Consider the following 20,525-nt stretch of genomic DNA (forward strand, 5'->3'; position numbering starts at 1 on the left):
ATGTTTTCCTTAGAAATGTTTTCAAAACTATTGTTTGCTTCTGAGGTATCTGTAAGCATTGCATCTGTGGTTTGTGACATCATAAGCATCCTGAATAAAATAACATATTGCAACTCACCAGGAGACTGCATCTCTGCAGGACAATTGTAATCTGAAAAGCTTCTAGGTGCACAGATACAATTTTAACGCCACAACTTATTAACAGGAGTTTTTCTGTACTTAAAAAAAATCCACATAGAAACAAAGTCAATTAAATTTTATTACAACCAAGAATATAAAATAAATGCAATGTAATTTATTTTAGTTTTAACAGTCATTTCAAGAAGGATGTCAGGACAACTCAAAAGCGGGAAACACTCAGCTCCAAAGCGGTTGCCCTCCTGCACCCCACGGAACACGCCCCACCGGAGCGCAGCCGGCTCTGAGCGTGCACCTCGCAGCAGAATGTAAAGCACACACAGTCATCTCTATAATCGTAGAAAGAGGGGTACGTGCAGAAATGGACTGAAAAGAGAGACAAAGACAGGTACACTTCACAAGTAGGAATTATGAGAATTACAAACTAGGCAGTTTAGAAAGGGTATATACTACATAACATATATAAAAAGTACTTTAAATTGTTGTTAAAAAGGACATCTTCAGTCCAGATTTTGTGTAATACTTTTAGTGTCTACACAGACAAATCTTTAAAAAAATTAAATAGTATTAATTTACTAAATATTTAGGAGATAACAGTGCATTAAGGATTTTTTTTTTTCATATAATACATACATATCACTCCTTTGCAGTGATAGCATAGAAGAGTAAGTATGGCCTTAGGTACAACACATTTTTAAAAAATCCTAAAACAATGAACTTTGTTTTATGACATCTGTGACTACTCTTGAAGATTACGGGGGCCTAAACTGCTATGTTTGATATAAAATATTACTTATATCTGAATCCTTCAAGCCTCCTTTAGGCTACCTGCCATTTCACTGCCTTTCTCCATTCCCTAGAAAGATATCGCCACAGAGTTTAGGATTTGCAATTTTCATAGAATTCTTCCTTCATCGTATAGTTTCTGCTCCATGGTTTTATTCAAAGCAGATTAAGCTGCAAATCTTATCATCCAACATTTTTTTTCTTTTACCCTTAGCAGAGAAAACAGCATTGTTTTAGAGGCATACAACCAGCACTTACTTCCCTGGGGATGAGGCAGGGAACATGTAGGCAAATATTGTCCCTTTCCATTCTTACATGTAAATTATGTTTATAAGAGCAAAAGAGTAGTGCAGAAGACCAAAGTTCTAAGTACTAAAATTTTAAAACCACACAGATATAAAAATATACATGTCCTTGGCTTTTGTATGTTACTGCAGGATCCACTTTCATCACAAGGATTGCTTCAGCTCATAGTTAACAGCCCTGCCGCCAGACTCCCTTACCCTTGAGCTCAGCTGTCCTGAAACTTCTAGAATCCCTTTATCCCAAACACACTTCTCACCAGAAAGCTAATTTGAAAACTGATTTGAATATGGAGGGCAGAAAACCTTCACTTTTATTCCTTCCTTCCTAATTTTTTTAAATGTTTATTAATTTTTGAGAGACAGAAAGACAGAGCGCCAGTGGGGAAGGGGCATAGAGAGAGGGAGACAGAATCTGAAGCAGGCTCCAGGCTCTGAGCTGTCAGTCTGGAGTGTGGCGTGGGGCTCGAACTACTCACGGAACTGTGAGAAGTCGGGCGCTTAACCGACTAAGCCACCCAGGTGACCCTCCTTTTTTCCTTTCAATAACCTTTCTTGGTTTGGGTGTTCTCATGGGCTGAGGGATGTCCCCTTCCCCCTGCATCCTCAGGGAACATGACAGTAATAAGTTTTCCGGAATGAGGTCACTTGGGGACCACAGAGGTAAATTTTAACGTCAAAAAGCTTCACAGATCTCCCCCGAGGTCCCAGTTTAGGGTCCATACATATGTTAAAGGCTTTGTTCCCCTTTACAGGGAAAAGGAAATCATGAACCACGATTATTTCAAGGGTAATGGGCACCAGTGGGCATCGCCAACTCCAAGGCAAGAACAAGAAGAAAAGGGCCAGAATGAGCACAGTGACCAGAGGAACGGGGATCCCTGGCTGTATCTTGGAGAACACTGTGTATTAGGAAAAACTGATGAAATCCCCTCACGGTTTGCCTATCAGTTCTGACAATAAAATTAGCTATATGCAAGGAAAGCAGGGTAGTCCTGTGATTATACAAACACATATCACAAGAACTGTATATCAAAGTTGCTTATAAAGTATCAAGGGGCATGGTATTTTGGTCCATGCACATATTTTATTTGGGCTTTTCTCTTGTTAAATATAAGGGCCCCCTTAGGGCAGCAACAGGGCTTCTGCTTTCATTTAATTTCCTACAACCGCTTAAGGAGTGCGTTCTGCCTATAAGGTCCACCCCATTGTTGTTGAAAGGCTGCTGTGAACACTTCAAACCTAAAGTAATGCCTGTTGTGCTATTTCATCGCTGGCTTTCTCAGAGGTGGACGAACACCTCTTGGTAACAGTTTACTACACAGCAGAATTTGGAATAATAACTCTATCCAAGTGAGTTTAGAAGTAAACAAAAGGACCTTCACACTCATAAGCCATTCCTATCATCCCCGGAGAACTTTCTGTCATGCCCTTTGTGGCTTCCACCCAGCATGGCATTGGGCACATGGTGAGGGTGCAGTGAGCATCTGATGACCAATAACTCTGGACAGTGAGGCTTCAGGGCACAGGACAGAACTATATACAGGTAGCTACATTACGCAGAGGGCTATTAACTTCTCCTTAAAAAAAACAACAAAAAAAAAAAAATGGAAGGGGTGAATTATCAGAGAGACAACTAGAAATTCCTTCCAATGGAGTATGTCAACTGTTTCATCTTCAATGTTTGATGAGTGTCACTATACAGCTTTTATTATTAATAAGCATTATTATGCTGAGATCAGTAAGGTCCTTGCTGGCTACAGTATCACATCAATAGTGCAAAATGTATACTGGCTTCTGTCTAAAATCTTACTTTACTTGTATATGGACCCAGAGTATCATTACCAGGTAGATAAGTTCACAAATAGTCGTTTAAAAAATGCATATAACTTGCATATACAACAATCAGCTATTTCTTCTAGCTCAAGAAAACGTTTAAAACAGGGCTGGTGCTGCTAGTAGCATTCAGAAGAACACAAATTTCTTGCCCCTTACATTACAATGGGAGCTCTAAGACTCTATATTTCCTGTGACTCTGGGGGGTGAGGCAGTCCTTTCACTGGCTAAAGAACTCAGCCTCTAATTCATAGATCATGGAAATGCAAATATGCACTTTATCTCGTATAGTCGTGTATACTATCTGCCCATAGTTTTTTAGGCACAATTATTAAGTTTTCTCCTAGGGGCGAAGAAAGCATTCAGTGCAATGAAAAGATTCTTGATAGAATTACGTTTCAGTAACAACAGCAAAATTATGCATACATAATACATACTTCAAACATGAATAAAACCTAAATTCTTAACATGCTTTAAAAATAGTCACTCTATGTCTAATGCAAATATGAATGGAGAACACTGCTCTTAATTTTAAAAGCAGATTAATTTGCAAATTAATTTTGCAGGCTTCTATTTGAGTACTCTTGATTATGTAAGGAAGTGACTCAAGCTGGCCCAGATGCGAAGAAACCAACAGTTCTTTAGAGAAGCCAACTTTATGTACAATACACACTCAAAGCTTTTCCTTCAAAGGTAAACGATACATCATCCTTTGATCAACATTACTCCTTAAAGAAACCCTAGTGCAGTTAATACTCTCTTCCACTTTCTGGTGTGGGGCACCAGAGGGCTGTATTTCATCGAAGCTCTTGAAACCCTTTTTCAAGGCAGACTTAGCTACATGAAGGTTAAATTAGAATTCTTACTGAATACTCTTCAGAATAAGGTGATTCTGGGAACTACGTTCCATATGGATGATTGATTATGTCAAAATTACCACACAATTCAGTTCTTCAGAGCATAAAGCATAGTAACTGCGAAGATCTAGGCTGTTTTTGGTTGTAGGTTCCCTCTGTCCCACTGTGTGTCTTTTCTTAGACCTTCCCTGAAACTAGATAAATAAAAACATAACAGCAAAGTACTTTGGGACAGTAACAGTTTCTGTTTAAGACTTCCATGAGCAAAACAGTCATATTCTGTGAAAACAACGTAGTGCTTTAAAAGGTGCATTTTTACCTGTGTTGCTAGATCAGTTCATGAAGTAGAAAACTATACACCACTGGAGTCTTGTTTCTAAAACATTAAAATCCTATTAAAAGAGCTTTGAAAAGATAAATCATAGTGATTGCTACAGCATGAGAAAGGTGCACCAGGAAATCCTTCCAAAAAATGCTGAAGGTTACAGAAGTTAAGTGCTGGGATTAGATCAGACGCTGTATCAAAGTCACAATGGAACACATGCAGGGAAAGGGTGTCGGGGAAACTTCACAAAAATCTTCTTTAAGTCAGTAAAGAAGAGACGTCCGTCCGTCCTGCAAAATGCTCAGTATGTAGTCTTCCGCCCAAGTGGGTGAGTTTTAAACGGCAGCATCGTCTGCATTTTTGGTTGCTTTCCATGCGGACATCATATTGCTGGGGTCTGTGCCCTGGGCCGCGGCGGTCAGTAGCGGTGGCCCTGGTGAGTCGGGTGGTACTGCGCGCTTTGCTGGGACGAGGAGGAGTAGCCGAGTGTGCTCTGGGACTGGGAGGATCCCTGAACGCTGCTTTGGTAATTCAGGCGAGAACTGGAGTGCTGGGGGAAGGAGAAGGAAAAGGGAATCACCGGCTCAGGACTTAATCACAATAGGATGGACACAGGAGCCATTTTCAGAGGCCCCTGGTTCCCATCCATGGCAGCTGACAGCTAACTTGAGCTCCTTAATATGTTTCGCTTCTTTGAAATGACAGTGTGCCCTCACTGTAACATGTTCTGGCAGGCATGAAGTTTGGCTGGATTTCTTTGGGACGTGAGCCGCACTGGCAAGAGAAAGGCAGAGGGGAAACCTGTGCTGACCCACTGTTCTTTATACAAACTCTGCCTATTCTCTGTAAAACTGAGATTTGCAAACGAGAATGATCAATTTGGCACACTGCATTAGTATTCATAGTGCATACTGATATGCTGTTAATTTTCTCATTATAAATAACAACGCTATGATCAAGAAGTCATTTCTAGAGAAGAGAATTTTCAGAGGTAGAGGCTGGAGTGGCAATCGCCAACACGACAAAGCAAGGCAGGCTGGGCAGGATGTGGCGGCAATAAGTGGGTTTTATAAATTTCAGGTAATATTTAGAATAAAAAAAAATGTTCGTCCATGAAAATGCCCTTCATGGAAAGCAGAGACAAATGTATTTCAATTCAATGTCTTGTTATTACCTTAAATGGAACATTTACCTTCACGGTGCCAAGGGCAAATATGAAAAATTATGCAAAAGGAAGAATTCATCTATAGAATAAGAACATGGGGTCTAGTTAAAGGTAAGCATAGCTGGAGCCTGTGTCCTTAACTAAGCTCAGAATGCTGGTTCTTTCCATGAGCAAAGTGGAAAAGATCTTACTAATAAAATTATTACTTGGAGTAAAAAATGTAAATGACCTTGAGGTGGCACTATGGATTTAAAGAAGGACAAATCAGCAGGGTCCCCCAACTCAGTGTGCAAAGGCTGCCAAACATGATGTGGGAAACAAAGGTAAAAGAAAAAAGTAAATTTCCCTACAACCTACAGCCCACTGACAAGTCCTTGAGACAGGCAGAGTGACCTTACTCTAGGAACTCAGCTGCCTGGATGTTAACACTTTGCTAAGGGCAAAAGACAACCTTAGCTTAACATTATCCCAACCTCCAGGATCCTGTGAGCTACTTTAACATATAAAAATGCCTTTGGAAACTTCCTTTATCTCTACTCCCCAAGATATATGTTAGCCATCATCCTCCAAGCATATGGCCCCCTGATACACATCTGAAGGGTCTCCTGACTAAGGTTTTACTAGACATTAGTAAATAACCTTTTCCTAACAACAGTTAGCCTGCTCAAGGTCCTGAAAATCTTACTTCCAAATTCCTTAGGGACTTATGCTATCCGTAACCCCCTCCCAACTTGAAAGTATACAGTCACCCATCACAACCCCAGTGCAGCTCTTTCTACCCACAGGTCCTGTCCCTGTGCTTTAATAAAACCACCTTTTTGAACTAAAGACTGCTCAAGAATTCTTTCTTGACCATTCACTCCAAACCCCAACATTTCCACATCATTTTGGTGCCCAATGTGGGGCCTGGGTTTTCGCATCTGGACGCCAAGCCTCAGTGCAAACTTGGCACCAAGTACTTGGGTAAGTACTTCCTCTTCTCTTCCTTTACTCTCATTTCAGGGGCTTTTCAGGGAGTATGGTCTTATTGGAAAACTTTCATGTTGATTGCTCAGGCTGCAATCCTCTGTGGCTACTACTCTATGGGAAGGAGAAAGCCTACATTTTGGATGAAAGTTAGTATCATGGCCGAAATGATAATGAGACTCAGAAACTTGATGTCCTCCCTTTATTCCTATCTGTCTTGGGCACGGGACAGCCACCTAAGTCACTAGCACGATCTTAAGACTTCTCATTGCTGATCTTGACTTGCCGATCTTAAGACTTCTCATTGGTCTAACCAGATCCCCTTGACATCCCTGGTCTAGCTGCTTCTGGCCACAAGACCTTCACTTGGAGCCAGCTGAGAGCAATACCCAATTTAATTAAAACCCGACTGGGACTGTTTCCTAGGGAAGCCGGCTGTAAAGACTACATGTGTTGGAATGTCACTTAGACCATGATGGATTTCTTTTAAAAAAAAAAAAACCCTTTTTAAAAAATGTTTATTTTTGAGAGAGAGAGACAGAGTGGGAGCAGGGGAGGGGCAGAGAGAGAGGGAGACACAGAATCCAAAGCAGGCTCCAGGCTCTGAGCTGTCAGCACAGAGCCTGACACGGGGCTCCAACTCGTGAACCCCAAGATCATGACCTGAGCTGAAGTCGGACGCTTAACCGACTGAGCCACCCAGGAGCCCTGTGATGGATTTCTATCTTTACTGTTTTCTGTCAATGTCTTCTACTAACTACTTAAACTACAAAATTGGGGAATTTCTCTTTGTGAAACTTTTCTAGTGTTTTCCATGGGTTAAAAACAGTGGGTTCTTCATGGCAAGACAAGGCACAGCCTGGCCTTCACAGAATGGCAAGGCAAGGCCCAGTCTTCATGCCCTTCACAGCACAGCAAGGCAAGATAGCATGGCAAGACAAGGCATGGCACAGCACCTCAGTCCATATGCTGGCACCCATTTCACAGTCTAGAATGTGATGGGGAAGCAGGGGGATGCTAGCATCCCTCCTACAGGGCCTTTACAGCAGGGCAGTGATCATAGCTATTTGATTTGAGGAACTCTCCAGGTGGCTTTGACACCAGGAATCTCTGACATATCCTGCACATGGGATGCCACCCAGGGTCAGGGTGGATTTTCTTGGTAATAGACCTTCTTCTCTCTTCAGTTCCCAAGGATTCTTCCCTTGGAATGAATACCTTTTAACCCACTGGGACTAGTTTGTATTGCAAAATTTAAGAAAGGAATGATCTCCTGTAACAAGGCGTGGCTTCAGTATGATCTATCAGATCTCTTTTGCAGGAAAACAGGGTAAATGGATGGAGGTACCCTAGGTCCAGGCCATCATGGCTCTAATCAGCACCTGGCCTAAGGGCCTCTTTGCAGAGCTTGTTTGCTCATTTAACCAGGCCAGTAAATTCCCTACTGATATACTGGATGATAAGTATCTAAATAGGGTTCCTGCTAATAGAACCCAAATTGCTGAAGGAAACAAAGGCCATCCCTAACGAAGGGGATGCTGACTCTCTCTCATTGTTCCTCCTCCTAATAGAGGTGGGGGCTTCTTCCTCATTCATTTCCTGGGTTAATGGCTATAACTGGAGCCAACTGTGGTTAGTCTAGCTCAGGACAGGGACATTAAGGAGTATTCTCAAGCAGCTGCCTCAACTCCCTTTGTTTCAGGGAAATTCCCTGTCTTCTTCAGGGAAGTTCAGACTTGGACTGCATATTTCTACACTGGTGGAAAAAAAACATGGTGTCTGCTCCTCTGTCCAAGCTGACCAGGTTTACAACCAGGAACCCTCTTTCTCTGTCGTCTGGTAGCACCTCACCTCTTCTGCCTCCCCCTGCTCCTGTTTCTGCACCACCCTGGGTGCGGCCTGTATAACTGGTTCCTATACCATCCTGGTGACTCAGGCACCATTGGCCCCTACTTTTATCTTTACTGTCAAGAAGCAAAGAGTACCCCCTTCATGGGGGGGGGGGGTGAACCACCCACTTCAGCTTTCCCCACAGGTGCCCCAAGTAAAAACTGACTTTAAGTAGAACACAATTTGGTATTTAAACTAATTTAAGTTTGTTGTTTAATTAAAACGGACATGTCTTTAGAGTTATCAGTATTAAATACGAAACTTTTATTCTACCAAGGTTTACTAAGGTAAAATAAGCTCACGTTAGCTCTGTTGCAATTTGTTAGCAAAAAGATGACTTAGAATGATGGTTAATTTTGTCTGTCTCAAAGTTTTCATGGGTAATTGCTAAGACAGCTTTCAAAGTCTTTGGCAACCTAAAACGTTAAAGTTTTGCTTGGATGATAAATGGGATTGAATTCATTGGACATCTAGGTCTTTCCCAAATAGGATAAAGTGCTAAAGCACTGGTTACTGAACATAGGTTTACACTTTTGACTTCTTATTGTAGAGAAACTAAGGATATTTGGGTATGTTGGAAAACATGCTGTGTATTTAAAAATATCCATAAATTTGCCATCTAAAGAATTCTGGTGTAACAGTCTACAATTGGTTACTACTTAGTTTTCATTGGAGACTAAGGTTTCTAAGAGTTAAAATTTTGCTAAATGTAATTAAGACTGATGGAAACAAGGGAAGCAACGCTGTATGTGTAAGAAAGATATAAGGAATGGAAATACATTTTTGTTGAAGGTAAAAGAAGGTAATTTTGTCCTAAATGAGACTGGTTGTTTGGAAAGAAATGGCTTGGGATAAAATGTGAATGCAAAGGAAAGTTGCAGAAGGTTTGTGAAGGGAAATCTTTGGAAAGAAATTTTATGTATGGTCAGGACTAAGGCTGAAATGAATGGATTTTTAAAAGTACACTGGTATAAGATTGAAAGTCTGCTTTCTCTCTGTTAAAAAGACAAAGTTTTCTTGGAAGTTGGTCTGCTCTTGATAAGAAAGTGTAAATAAAGTTGTTTTTCCTTTGCCCAGAAAAACCAGTTTCTATGTTTTGTCTTTATCAGGTCTTTGATGAGCTGTAATCCTATTTAGACATGTGCATTAAAACTTTCTAGGTTTTAACAAACTTCCCCAAGATTTAAATCCTAAACGAAGTATCTGGCTAATTAAGTCTCTGACTAATTAGGCTTATTTGGTATGTTACTGTTCTGATATAAGGTCATCACTCAATATTCTAATTACTGAAGTGTTATGTATCACAGAAATAACTGGATTCCTTGTCAATTGCATCATAATGAGCTCTCCTATCAGATTGTTAACAGTGTCCATTTCTGTTTTTTTTTTTGTCATTTATAGTTATTGTTCTGATGCTCTTGCAAAATGAGTTTTACCTTCAAGGAGATTCATAAAAAGATTATTTTTTGATGAATACAGGTATTTGATATCTTTAAGATCAAAACTGAAATGGGTACGAATTTCCAGTACTAAAAAGCTGCATTCAAAGTGAACAAGAATTAATAACATGGCACTAAATGAACCAAAGATGATTATAGTATTGTGACTCTTGTTTGAAACATTGCTGGTTCTCTAATGTTTGCTCTTCCAGGTTAAGAAAACCTTCTCTTAAAATATCTATGACTTATAGAAATGGGAGAAACTATTCATTTGTGACCAAAGTGAAGCATTTAACTTTTCTCTCTACCTGAACCCTCTGAAATTCAAAAGGCCTCAGTAAGTATTCCTTCTTCCATGGCAATCATAGTTATTTATGTAAGTTTAATAAGAATCTGTTCTCCTTGCAATAGGACACCAATGGAAACATTGGTTATTTTACCAAGGCCTTGACTGGAATGTCATATTTGAGAGAGGCATGCATAGAGTCAGATATGACCAGACAGCTCTAAGGAATGGAGCCAACAGAGTCCATTAGAAACGCTGGCCCTATACCTTGCTTACAGAGTTCCCAGCGGCTTTACCAGGTGAGTAAAGAAAAAGTCACTTTCTGGCAGGTGCAGGAACCTCAGGATGCTTTGGGGACTTTAGGAAGAGGGATTCACCCAATTCTACAGGTATTGTAGGCATGTCTAATGGCAAATATTTGGCTCAGCTTCTGGCCTAGAGGGACTACTAAAAGTTCAATCAAGATTCCTTATAAAAGTTTCCAGCAAAACAAGATTTTAAAAGATCTTTATCACTATTCTTGCTGACCTTATGTAAAGAATCAGGCCAAGTTGGTTAAAATTGGAACTGTTTTACGACCAAATTAGTCTTAATTTGGCTATCTCTGGAAATAAGGGTGATTTTAGAGAGAAAAATTATGTGGATGTTAAATTCTAGTTCTGATTGTCTTTGCAAATGTTTGTTGTTTGTCTAAGCTAGACAACTTGAGGTAAACTTCAGAGAAATTGCCACAACCGTTCATGTATAGACAATCTTTGTGCTTATTATTCTGTGGGGATAATAACAGGACCCCATGTGTATATGATTATTTAAACAGCTGGAAAAACAGGATGAATTCCCTAACAATTGTATAACTTAACTATTACCTTGACCAATTCTGTGTGGACGGGATGACAAAATCACTCCTTAAAAGCCTGAGTGTACCCCACTCCGTGGAGTTAACTATGGACTTGTGGAAATAATGGATGGCCCCACTTTCCCTATGACTGAATTATATGATGCACTTGGGAATGCCCTTATTCCCTGAGACAAGTCTTCCATTTGCCAGCGATTCCTTGTAATTAGGATGTTATTTAAGGCTAGACATCAAACAAAGAGGGCTTCTTGATGGTTTTATCCCTTAACCATATTTGTTCCAGGAACTACCTCTATTGATGTAAAATTCCAAAATTCTTCTTTCTACTAGCCCTCCTGGCAGAAGAAGCCTCAAAATTTACTACATAGGCCAGTCCTTGACAGTAATGATCCCATATCAGGTACAGAGTGTTTTAGAGACCAAAGGCCACCAATGGATGACGGGAGGCCAACTTATTGAATAACAGGCTACACTTAAGGTACGCCTGAAATGTTTAAAACCTATCAAATTTTAAACCCAGCTACTCTTATGCCTGGGCCTGACCATCATACTTCCATGTTAAAACATGACTGCTCAGAGATTATTGATCTTGTTTATTCTAGCTGATCAGACTTCAGAGACTCCCCTATTGAAAATGCAGAAGACAGTTACCTTACTGGTGGCAATAGTTTCATAGAAAAGGGGATAAGAAAAGTTAGGTACACTATAGTCATCTAACTCAGACTGTTGAGGCCAAAGCCCTCCAAGCAAATACATCTTCCCCAAAATGCAGAGTTAATAGCACTCACTCATGCTTTACGATTGGCCAAAGGCCTAAAAATTAACATTTATATTGACTCCAAATATGCTGTTCTGATGCTACAAGCACATGAAGCAATTTGGAAGGGAAGGGGGTTATTATGAAGCCACACTTCCCCAATCAAATATGGGCCCCAAATTATTACTCTTCAGAGGTAGCTGTCATTCACCTCAAAGGACATCAAAAGGATATGACCTTAGCATCTAAAGGGAACAATTTAGCAGACCATGCAGTCAAGCAGGCAGCACAAAATAAATAAATATTAAGTCTTATACAAGTCTTAACTCCAATAAAATCCATAATTCCAGTTTATTCAGACCAAGGAATCCACATAGCCCAGGAATGAGGATATTCGAAAAATGCACAGGACTGGTTTATTAATAATGAGGCAAAAACCTTTATATCCAAAAATAACCAATGGAAGGTAATACAGGGTTTACACCAGGCTACTCATTTGGGTAATAAGGCCACCAAAATGACAAAAACTATGTGAAGAGAAGTTGTCCTTAGATTTGGGCTCCTTTAGTTCCTACAAAGTGACAACAGATGGTCTTTTATTGCCCAAATAACTCAGCAAATAGCTTAGACCTTAAAAATTAATTACTATTTACATTCGGCCTGGCATCTACAATCTGTGGGAAGGTGACCCTCTAAAACCGAGAAGTCCTTGCTATCCTGACTGCAGTTCAAGGAGGCCCAGGATTAGATGGCTGGCTCTTAAGGAGACCCAATGGCTATGTGGCTCTAACTTGTGTCCATGGCTTCCCCCAGGCTGGACAGACTGCTGTGCTTTGGGTTTTGCTCGGATGCACTGGTGCATTATTAAGACCATTACCAACTCAGCTGACCTTCCAAATTTAAAACAACGGTGGACACATTCTGTGTTTCATTGGGATGACCACCCAGCATCCATCTTTATTCCCTCTTTAGGACTGGAGGATGTCATTTGGCACATGGAAGCTCTTAATTTAGGGTCACAGCCCTCAATGACACTCACGATAGCATTTCTCTATTAAATATTGAAGTAACACAGATGCGTAAAGCAGTTTTACAAAACAGAATAGCATTAGATGTTTTAACTGCTGCACAAGGTAGAACTTGTGCTATCATAAAAACAGAATGCTGTGTATACATTCCAGATTACCACAAAATATTTCTGCATTTCTAACTGACATGAATACTCAATTGGTGCTTTAGAAGATTCCTCTCTTTCTTTTTAAAAAAATTTTTTTTTCAATGTTTATTTATTTTTGAGAGATAGAGACAGAGCACGAGCAGGGGAGGGACAGAGAGAGAGGCAGACACAGAATCTGAAGCTGGCTCCAGGCTCTACACTGTCAGCACAGAGCCCGACGCAGGCTTGAACTCACCAACCATGCGATCATGACCTGAGGTGAAATCAGATGCTTAACCGACTAAGCCACTTAGGTGCCCTGATTCCTCTCTTTCCTTTAATGATTGGTTAAACTCGTGGACTAGAAGAGAATTTTTGTCAACTACCAAAGGACTCTTATTTGGGCTTCTTTTTGTGTGTGTGTTTCTAAACATGATTTACTGTTTTTTTCCCATGTTTTTTCCCTTTCCATGTGGTGTCGAGACTCCTTCAATGGTATAACTTCAAGTTGAAAGATGATCCTTTCCGCTTGGGAAGATCCATACATGCAGTCTCCCTTGGGCCTTTCGTAACTTCTGTATATATAAGTCCCCAACTGACCTATGTTGACCCCTAGGCAGGGACATCTCTATGCCCCTATTCATCAGGAAGAAGTTAGAAGACAAGACTTTCACCCTCAGCAACCATGAAGATTTAAGGGTCAGAATTGTTCAGGGGGGAATAATTTGGGAAACAAAGGCAAAAAAAAAAAATTAATTTCCTTACAACCTACATATAACCCACTGACAAGTCCTTGAGACTGGCAAAGTGACCTTCCTCTAGGAACTCAGCTGCGGGATGTTAATACTTTGCTAAGGGCAAAAGGCATTCTTGGCTTAACATTCTCCCAACCTCCAGGATCCTGTGAGCTACTTTAACATATAAAAATTCCTTTGGAAACTTCTTTTATCTCTACTCCCCAAGATATATGTTAGCCATCATCCTCCAAGCATATGGCCCCCTGATACACATCTGAAGGGTCTCATGACCACAGTTTTACTAGACAATAATAAATGACCTTTTCCTAACAATAGTTAGCCCCCTCAAGATCCTGGAAACCTTGCTTCCAAAATTCCTGAGAGGACCGTGGTCTTCGAATTTACTCTGTCAGATTTTGATTTTCAACAAGTGGAACCAATGAAAGTGCCATTATGTACTTCTCTGCTTGCAGGGACTCTTCCAAGAGAAGGTTTCAGGGAAGTGGTTGTGTGAAAACACATGAGTTTGTAGAGATGTATTCAAAATGTAAAGCCAGTTTAGGCAGCTCTTTATTATGTCTTTCTTGTTAATGTTTCTCTGGATTCCAGTTCCTTATCAGTGAGTTTATGGCGCCCTTGCCAGTGGTTTTGTTTTCTATTATCTCCATCTCCCCCTTCCACTAGTACCCCGAGGTTCTAAGTCTTTTTTTTTTACATTTAAGCCCTCCCTCCCCCCCAACTTCTTAGATCTTAGCTGGTTACTATCCTTGAAATTTTGGGTGTTTTTGTGTGTGTGTGCAAGATTCCCTATGCTTATCACAGGTATTTTTACCTCTCTCCCCAAATACTAATCCTTACACTTTTTTCCCTTTAATTTCCCAAATTAGCAGTACAATGTATATATAGAGGCCGCTTTTAGACATCAGCCTTGAGCAATGGAAACTCATCAAGGCAAGAGGGCCCACAGCAACCCCCTGGATGAATATAGACAGGCCCATCAGATGACCCACCTCAAAATATCCATAGGCCACAAGTGACCAATGGGCTATGTACAACCAGGCACGTTACCAAAAAAAAGGGAGAATTCCTTACACCCCCATCCATACCTCCTCATCTTCCCCTTTTTAAAACAGCCCCCCAGGGGCACCTGAGTGGCTCAGTCGGTTAAGCTGTCCCACTCTTGATTTCAGCTCAAGTCATGATCTCACAGTCAGAAGACTGAGCCCCATGATGGCCCCCTTCCTAGGCATGGAGCCTGCTTAAAATTTGCTCGTGATGCTCTCTCACTCTCGTGCACCCCCCCCCCCATGTGCCTCTCCACCCCTCCCCCCTAGCTGGCAGTCCTCTTTCTCAAAAACAAAGCAAAACAAAACAGCCCCCACCCAGTGCCTCCAGGCTGTCCTGCCTACTGCCCTGTACTCAATACCCACTGCCTGGGACAGACAGTCTCTCCCCTGTGGTCCAGGCTGCTGCTCCCTGGAGGTGTATCCAATAAACCTCTACCTCCTTTGTTCTTTCACCACACCAGTTTCCATCACATGGAGGTCCCACATCTGGCGGCCCCCATCCCATCAAGAGAGATACCACATTTAGACAGCTGTAGTTTTTTTTTTTTTAATCTTAATAATAAAAAGTATTTTCTACTCTCAAAAATGCTTCTAGTGAGATTTAACACTGATTTCTGAGAAGTCGCAATCTTAATCCCTTTCTGTGTTTACGCTACTTCCTATTTCCTCTCAGTGGCAGCAAATCTTTCTCTTCCTGTTGTCGAAAATAAATCTTTCTCTTACTGTTGTCTCTCTTCCAATTGCTTGTCTAGTTCTCTTTTTCTGACCCAAACCTGACTGACAGCTGGAAGGGGAAAATGAGAAATTTTCTTTGAGGAGGAAGAGGCCTGTCTCACCCTCTCTCCTCAGGATGTCAGGAGAAGCAAGTCAAGAAATGAACTGTTCTCCAGTTACATGAAATACGACCCAAACCCTCATTTTCATAGCACGTCCTAGAAACAGGATTGTACCATTTGCACAGTGAAACTCTGGAGTTAAGTACTACTTAATTCTAAGAGGGTCTATTACAAAATCCACTTCCCATTTCTTGTTTGAGCGTGAACAAGAACAAATTCAGCGCAGTACCTGATAATCTGCCGGCATAACGGGCCCGCCGGAGTTGGCGCCCGAGGGCGCGAGGCGGGGCTTCTTGTTCGGAGGCACCTGATTGAGGCCCGAGTCCTGACTGTGCTGCAGCCCGGCTCCCGCACCCCCGGCGCCCGCCCCGGCCCCGCCCGCGGTCCCGTTGGTCTGGGTGCTGTTCTGCTGCGGCGGGGGCGCCTGCGGGGGCGCTGCTGCCTGCTGCGGGGGAGCTGCGGGCTGCTGATGTTGGTTCTGCTGCTGCTGCTGGTTCTTGTAAGAAAAAGAAAAAAGGCAAACTTGGTATGGTACTAAATCAACAGGACACTGCTGTCATTTACTTGATGGGCACCCACGACGGCCCGCCAACATGGGGAGCGACTTACGGGGGACACCAAAGTGACTGCCAAGACCAGAGAAGGAAGCAGACCGTGGGGGGGGGGGGGGGGGGAGGCGGGAATACAGCATCCCCAAAGGTCAGAGCACTGAGTCCTGAACGGGATTCATTCTGTAAAGTTCATTTACATTGCACAGTGGTCCTCCACATCAGCCACTGGAGAGCACATAGGGCACACAGGAGAGTTCTGCATTCATTAAAACAGCTGTGGGTGCCTGGGTGGCTTAGTGTTAGGCCTCCCACTCTTGGTTTTGGCTCAGATCATGATCTCAGGGTTCGTGAGATCAAACCCTGCCTCCCGCTCTGCGCAGTCAGCGTAAGTAAGCGGAGCCAGTTTGGGATTTCTCTGTCTCCCTCTCTGCCCCTCCCCTGCTTACTTGGGCGCTCTCCCCCAAAATAAATGAATAAACCTTAACAAATAAATAAATAAAACTGCTGTTAATAGTCTTCTCGATCATGATTTTGGAAGAGTGGAGGGATATGGGGAGGGCCTGATCTAGCCAATTAGGAGCAAAGAACAGAATGGTGCTTTGAAGGAAGACTGAATCAAGCCATGGTGATGACACTGAACAAACAAAACACAACCATTAAGGATCGGGGAATAAAATAGGCTATAAAACAAATCAGAAGCTCATTCATCTGTAAACTCATGATATTTCAAATTGCAAAGTACATCTACAATAAAGTAAGCACATAATTAAAATAGAAGGCAGCCAAATACATAGGAATCATTAAATTGTACTTCCCTAAATTCTCTTTTTGCCTCCCTTACTCCCTGGAAATAGAAGTGTACCGCGTAGCTTATACCTTGTCACCTTTCTCTTCAGGTTCATCTTCATTAAGGAATTCTCGTTTGGGGTATGGAATCTGGCAGCCAGCAAACACACTAAAAAATCATTTTTTTAAAAAAAGAATACATATCAGGACCTAAAATCCACAGTATCATTGACCTTGTTAATTTTAAAATTCCACTTTTTTTCCCTTAACATATTGCCTGCTCTTCATCAATAGCTACTGTTTGCTGAATGTCTCCCAAGACAACTTAATTTAAGCAAATAAAAAAAGAATTTTGGGGGGTATCTGGGTGGCGCAGTCGGTTGAACGTCAGACTCTCGATTTCAGCTCGGGTGCTGATCCCAGTGTCACGGGATAGAGCCCTGAGTCTGGCTCCACACTGACCATGGAGCCTGCTTAACATTCTCCCTTCTCTCTGTCTCTCCCTCTCTCTCTCTCTCTCTCTCTCTCTGTCTCTGCCCCTCTCCCCTACTTGTGCGCTCTCTCTCTAAAACTTAAAAACAAAACAAGAATTTGTTGCCTAAGTCTTATACTAATTACCGCTTTCAATAATAAATCTTAACTGCCATTAGATAGTTGACGTATATGATGTAGAGGTTTCTCCACACAAACTTAATTAGTACTAAACAATAACTGAATTTGTAATTGCCTCAACGATGAAAATACTTTTTTTTTCTTCAAGAAAAGCCACATCTCTAATAAATACAAGCATATGGGTATAACAAGGATGGGAAATGCAGGGGTTTTGGTAGCACAGTGGATGCACAGACTTTTAAATTCGCAGTTCCCTACTGATTTGGTTTAAACTCATCTGCCTGACTATAAACATCCCACCTGTTCTCAGTTGTAGTTTTCCCTGTAACACTGAATGATGGTCATTCCTAAAACACCTGTTTTCATTCACACCTCTCTAGAGCACTGCCTGTTTCAGAATATAGTCCCTTTCTCTCCAGAAGTTCTTCTCCAAGGTAGGATTAATGGAAAACTTCAGTAACCCTATAGGAACAAGTGCTTCTCTTACTTTAGTCACCATCTGACATCCTCAACCCGGAGCAAAGGACACGGGAAATGTAGCATACATACTCTAACGTTGGCAAGGGGTCCTCCTGAAAATAGGGATCCTGTAGAGCTTGCTCTGAGGTAATTCTCTTGGTTGGATCCATAGTAAGGAGTTTCTGAAGCTAAAGTAACACATAAGAAATCAATAGCACATGGAAAGGTTGTTTATAAATCAATGTTTTGACTTTTGTATTAATGTCTAGCAGGATTAATATCAAATGCCATTTCGTATAGCTCACCACAGATTAGTATGGAGCAATCGGCACACTACATACATTTATGTAAAATTGGTAGAAATCATTAGCGTTAAAGCCCTTTTGGTATGTCATTTTTTTTTCTGCTGATAAATCAGAAAAATTGGAAAAAATTAAGTCTGGAAGTCAAGAGTGACATCTCAAAAGAAAAATATTTGATTTTGTCTTAGCATCCACCAATTTCTTTTCTTTCTAAAAAGGAGGAGGGGTGCCCGGGTGGCTCAGTCGGTTAAGCATCTGACTCTTGATCTCCGCTCAGGGCTTGAACTCATGACCTCATGAACACCATGCTGGGTGTGGAGCCTACTTAAAAAAAGGTGGGAGGTGCCTTGGGGGGCTCAGTTTGTTGAGTGACCAATTCTTGATTTCGGCTCAGGTCATGATCTTGAAGTTCATGGGTTCAAGCCCCACACAGGGCTCTGCACTGACTGCTAAGACCCTGCTTGGGGTTGTCTCTCTCCCTGTCTCTCTGCACCCCCCCCCCCAATAAATAAATAAACTTAAAAAGAAAAATCACCAGTTTGGGGCACCTAGGTGGCTCAGTCAGTTAAGTAAGCTTCCAGAGTCTTGATTTCAACTCAGGTCCTGATCTCATGGTTGTGGGATCAAGCTCTGTATGGGATTCCCTGCTGTGTATGGAGCCTGCTTAAGATTCTTAAGATTCTCTGCCCCTTCTGGGCTCACGCATATGCATGTGTGTGTGTGCATGCATGCATATACTCTCTGAAAGAAAGAAAGAAAGAAAGAAAGAAAGAAAGAAAGAAAGAAAGAAAGAAAGAAAGAAAGAAAGAAAGAAAGAAAGAAGAGAGAGAGGAGGATAGCTAGGACAATTCCATGAATGAGACAAGATGGATCTGTGCTATGGACCCAACTTCCCCATCTGGCAGAGAGGCACCTACCAAGAGGAACACTTTGCTGTCAGGCTTGACCTTGTGTTTCTCCATGTACTTTATGAGGCTACTGTTGGCATACCTGCAAGAACATAATAATCACACATCACTGGAAACACTCACACTTTTTTTTCAAATAATGTTTATTATTGAAGTACAGTTTACACAATAAAGCTCCCAGATTGGTTTTCCTATAAGGTACGTGTTTAGGCCATTGTCTTTTCTAATGATTAGTGAAAGAATACGTAACCAAATATTGGTAAATGTGCAGTGGGAATTGTTAAACACGGTATGTAAGAGTTTCTATTGTTACAATCTCTTTGGAAAATAATTACACATTAACCACTAGAGCTGAAAATGTGAACAACCTATAACCTAGCAATTCCCTTCCTAGGTACATACTCTAAGAGATTCCTTTGTACATGTGTATCACAGGATGTGTGAACAAGAATGTTCTTAGCATTCCTGTAATAGAAAAAACTGTAAACAACACAAACGTCTACCAATTAAAGAATGGGTACATTGTTACATATTCACAGAATGGAATATTGAACAATAGTTAAAATGAATACAGAGGTTGAGTGGGAAATAAAAGAAAGAAAACTACAAAAGAAAATACAAACTGTAATATAATTTATATGAAGATAAAAGATATATTAAACTGAGCAATAATTTATTTGGAATACATAACACCTGTAGCAAAACTATAATGAAAAATGTGGAATGACAAATACAAATTCAGAATATATGTTCTTTCCTATATATGAAATATTTCACATTTAAAAAGGTCAAAAAATAAGTAACATATATGTTCATGGTAGAAAATTTAGAGAATATAGAAAAGTATAAAGAAAAAAACTGAAATCACTCGTAATCAAGCCACTCAATGATTAAAACAAACAAAAAAATACTGCCAAGATTTTGCTAATTTTCCTTTGACATTCTTGCTATGCTTTTATATATATGACACAGACACAGAGGGATTTCTGTTTTGTTTTTATAAAATTGGGATCACACTATATAAATTGTCCTCTTTTCACTTAATATTGTTTCATAAACATTTTTCCTTGTTCAGTGCTCTCTAAACTACTCATTTGCAGTGGTTATATATGTATATTCCTAGTGTTACTGATGTTGTTTGTTTCACAATAGTTAAATACAGGTCTTTGTAGGTTAATCGGGTCCACATGGTAGGGAAACAATACTGCACATAGGTGGGAAACAGAGATCCCTTCCAGACCCTGACTCAGTCATTTACCAGTTGTGTGACCTTGGGCAGTTAGTTAACCCTTATGAAAGCCTTAGCTTCCTCATCTGAAAACTAAAGATTACAATTATACCTCTCTTATAGAGTGTTGTGGGGACCATATGAGAAAATGCAGGTAAGGGCTTAGCACCACACCTGACACATAATAAACACTTGGTTAGCTACCTGTGGCTGCTCTGATTGCTTCCACAGGATAAATTCTTGGGTTTATTAGGTCAAAGAGTATGTGCATTTCAAAGCC

The 20,525-nt window shown here is 41.0% G+C and overlaps 1 protein-coding gene across 8 annotated transcripts in view; it reads right to left on the bottom strand.

Annotated features, from left to right (window-relative positions):
• Nucleotides 1-4,141: 4,141 nt before the first annotated feature.
• The window catches only part of CDK19 (cyclin dependent kinase 19), a 195,454-nt gene continuing 179,070 nt past the window's right edge, over nt 4,142-20,525 (bottom strand). For all 8 annotated transcript variants that reach the window (XM_058734974.1, XM_058734968.1, XM_058734971.1 and 5 more), the window contains 5 exons: nt 19,027-19,099; nt 17,898-17,995; nt 16,827-16,905; nt 15,629-15,895; nt 4,142-4,794 (listed from right to left, as the gene is read on the bottom strand). In XM_058734974.1, the coding sequence (XP_058590957.1) occupies nt 4,663-4,794; nt 15,629-15,895; nt 16,827-16,905; nt 17,898-17,995; nt 19,027-19,099 (649 nt within the window). In that variant the 3' untranslated portion in view covers nt 4,142-4,662. The remainder of the gene's footprint in view (nt 4,795-15,628; nt 15,896-16,826; nt 16,906-17,897; nt 17,996-19,026; nt 19,100-20,525) is intronic.

The sequence above is a fragment of the Neofelis nebulosa genome, chromosome 6 (genome assembly GCF_028018385.1).
Source record: "Neofelis nebulosa isolate mNeoNeb1 chromosome 6, mNeoNeb1.pri, whole genome shotgun sequence".
Taxonomy (NCBI): Eukaryota; Metazoa; Chordata; class Mammalia; order Carnivora; family Felidae; genus Neofelis; species Neofelis nebulosa.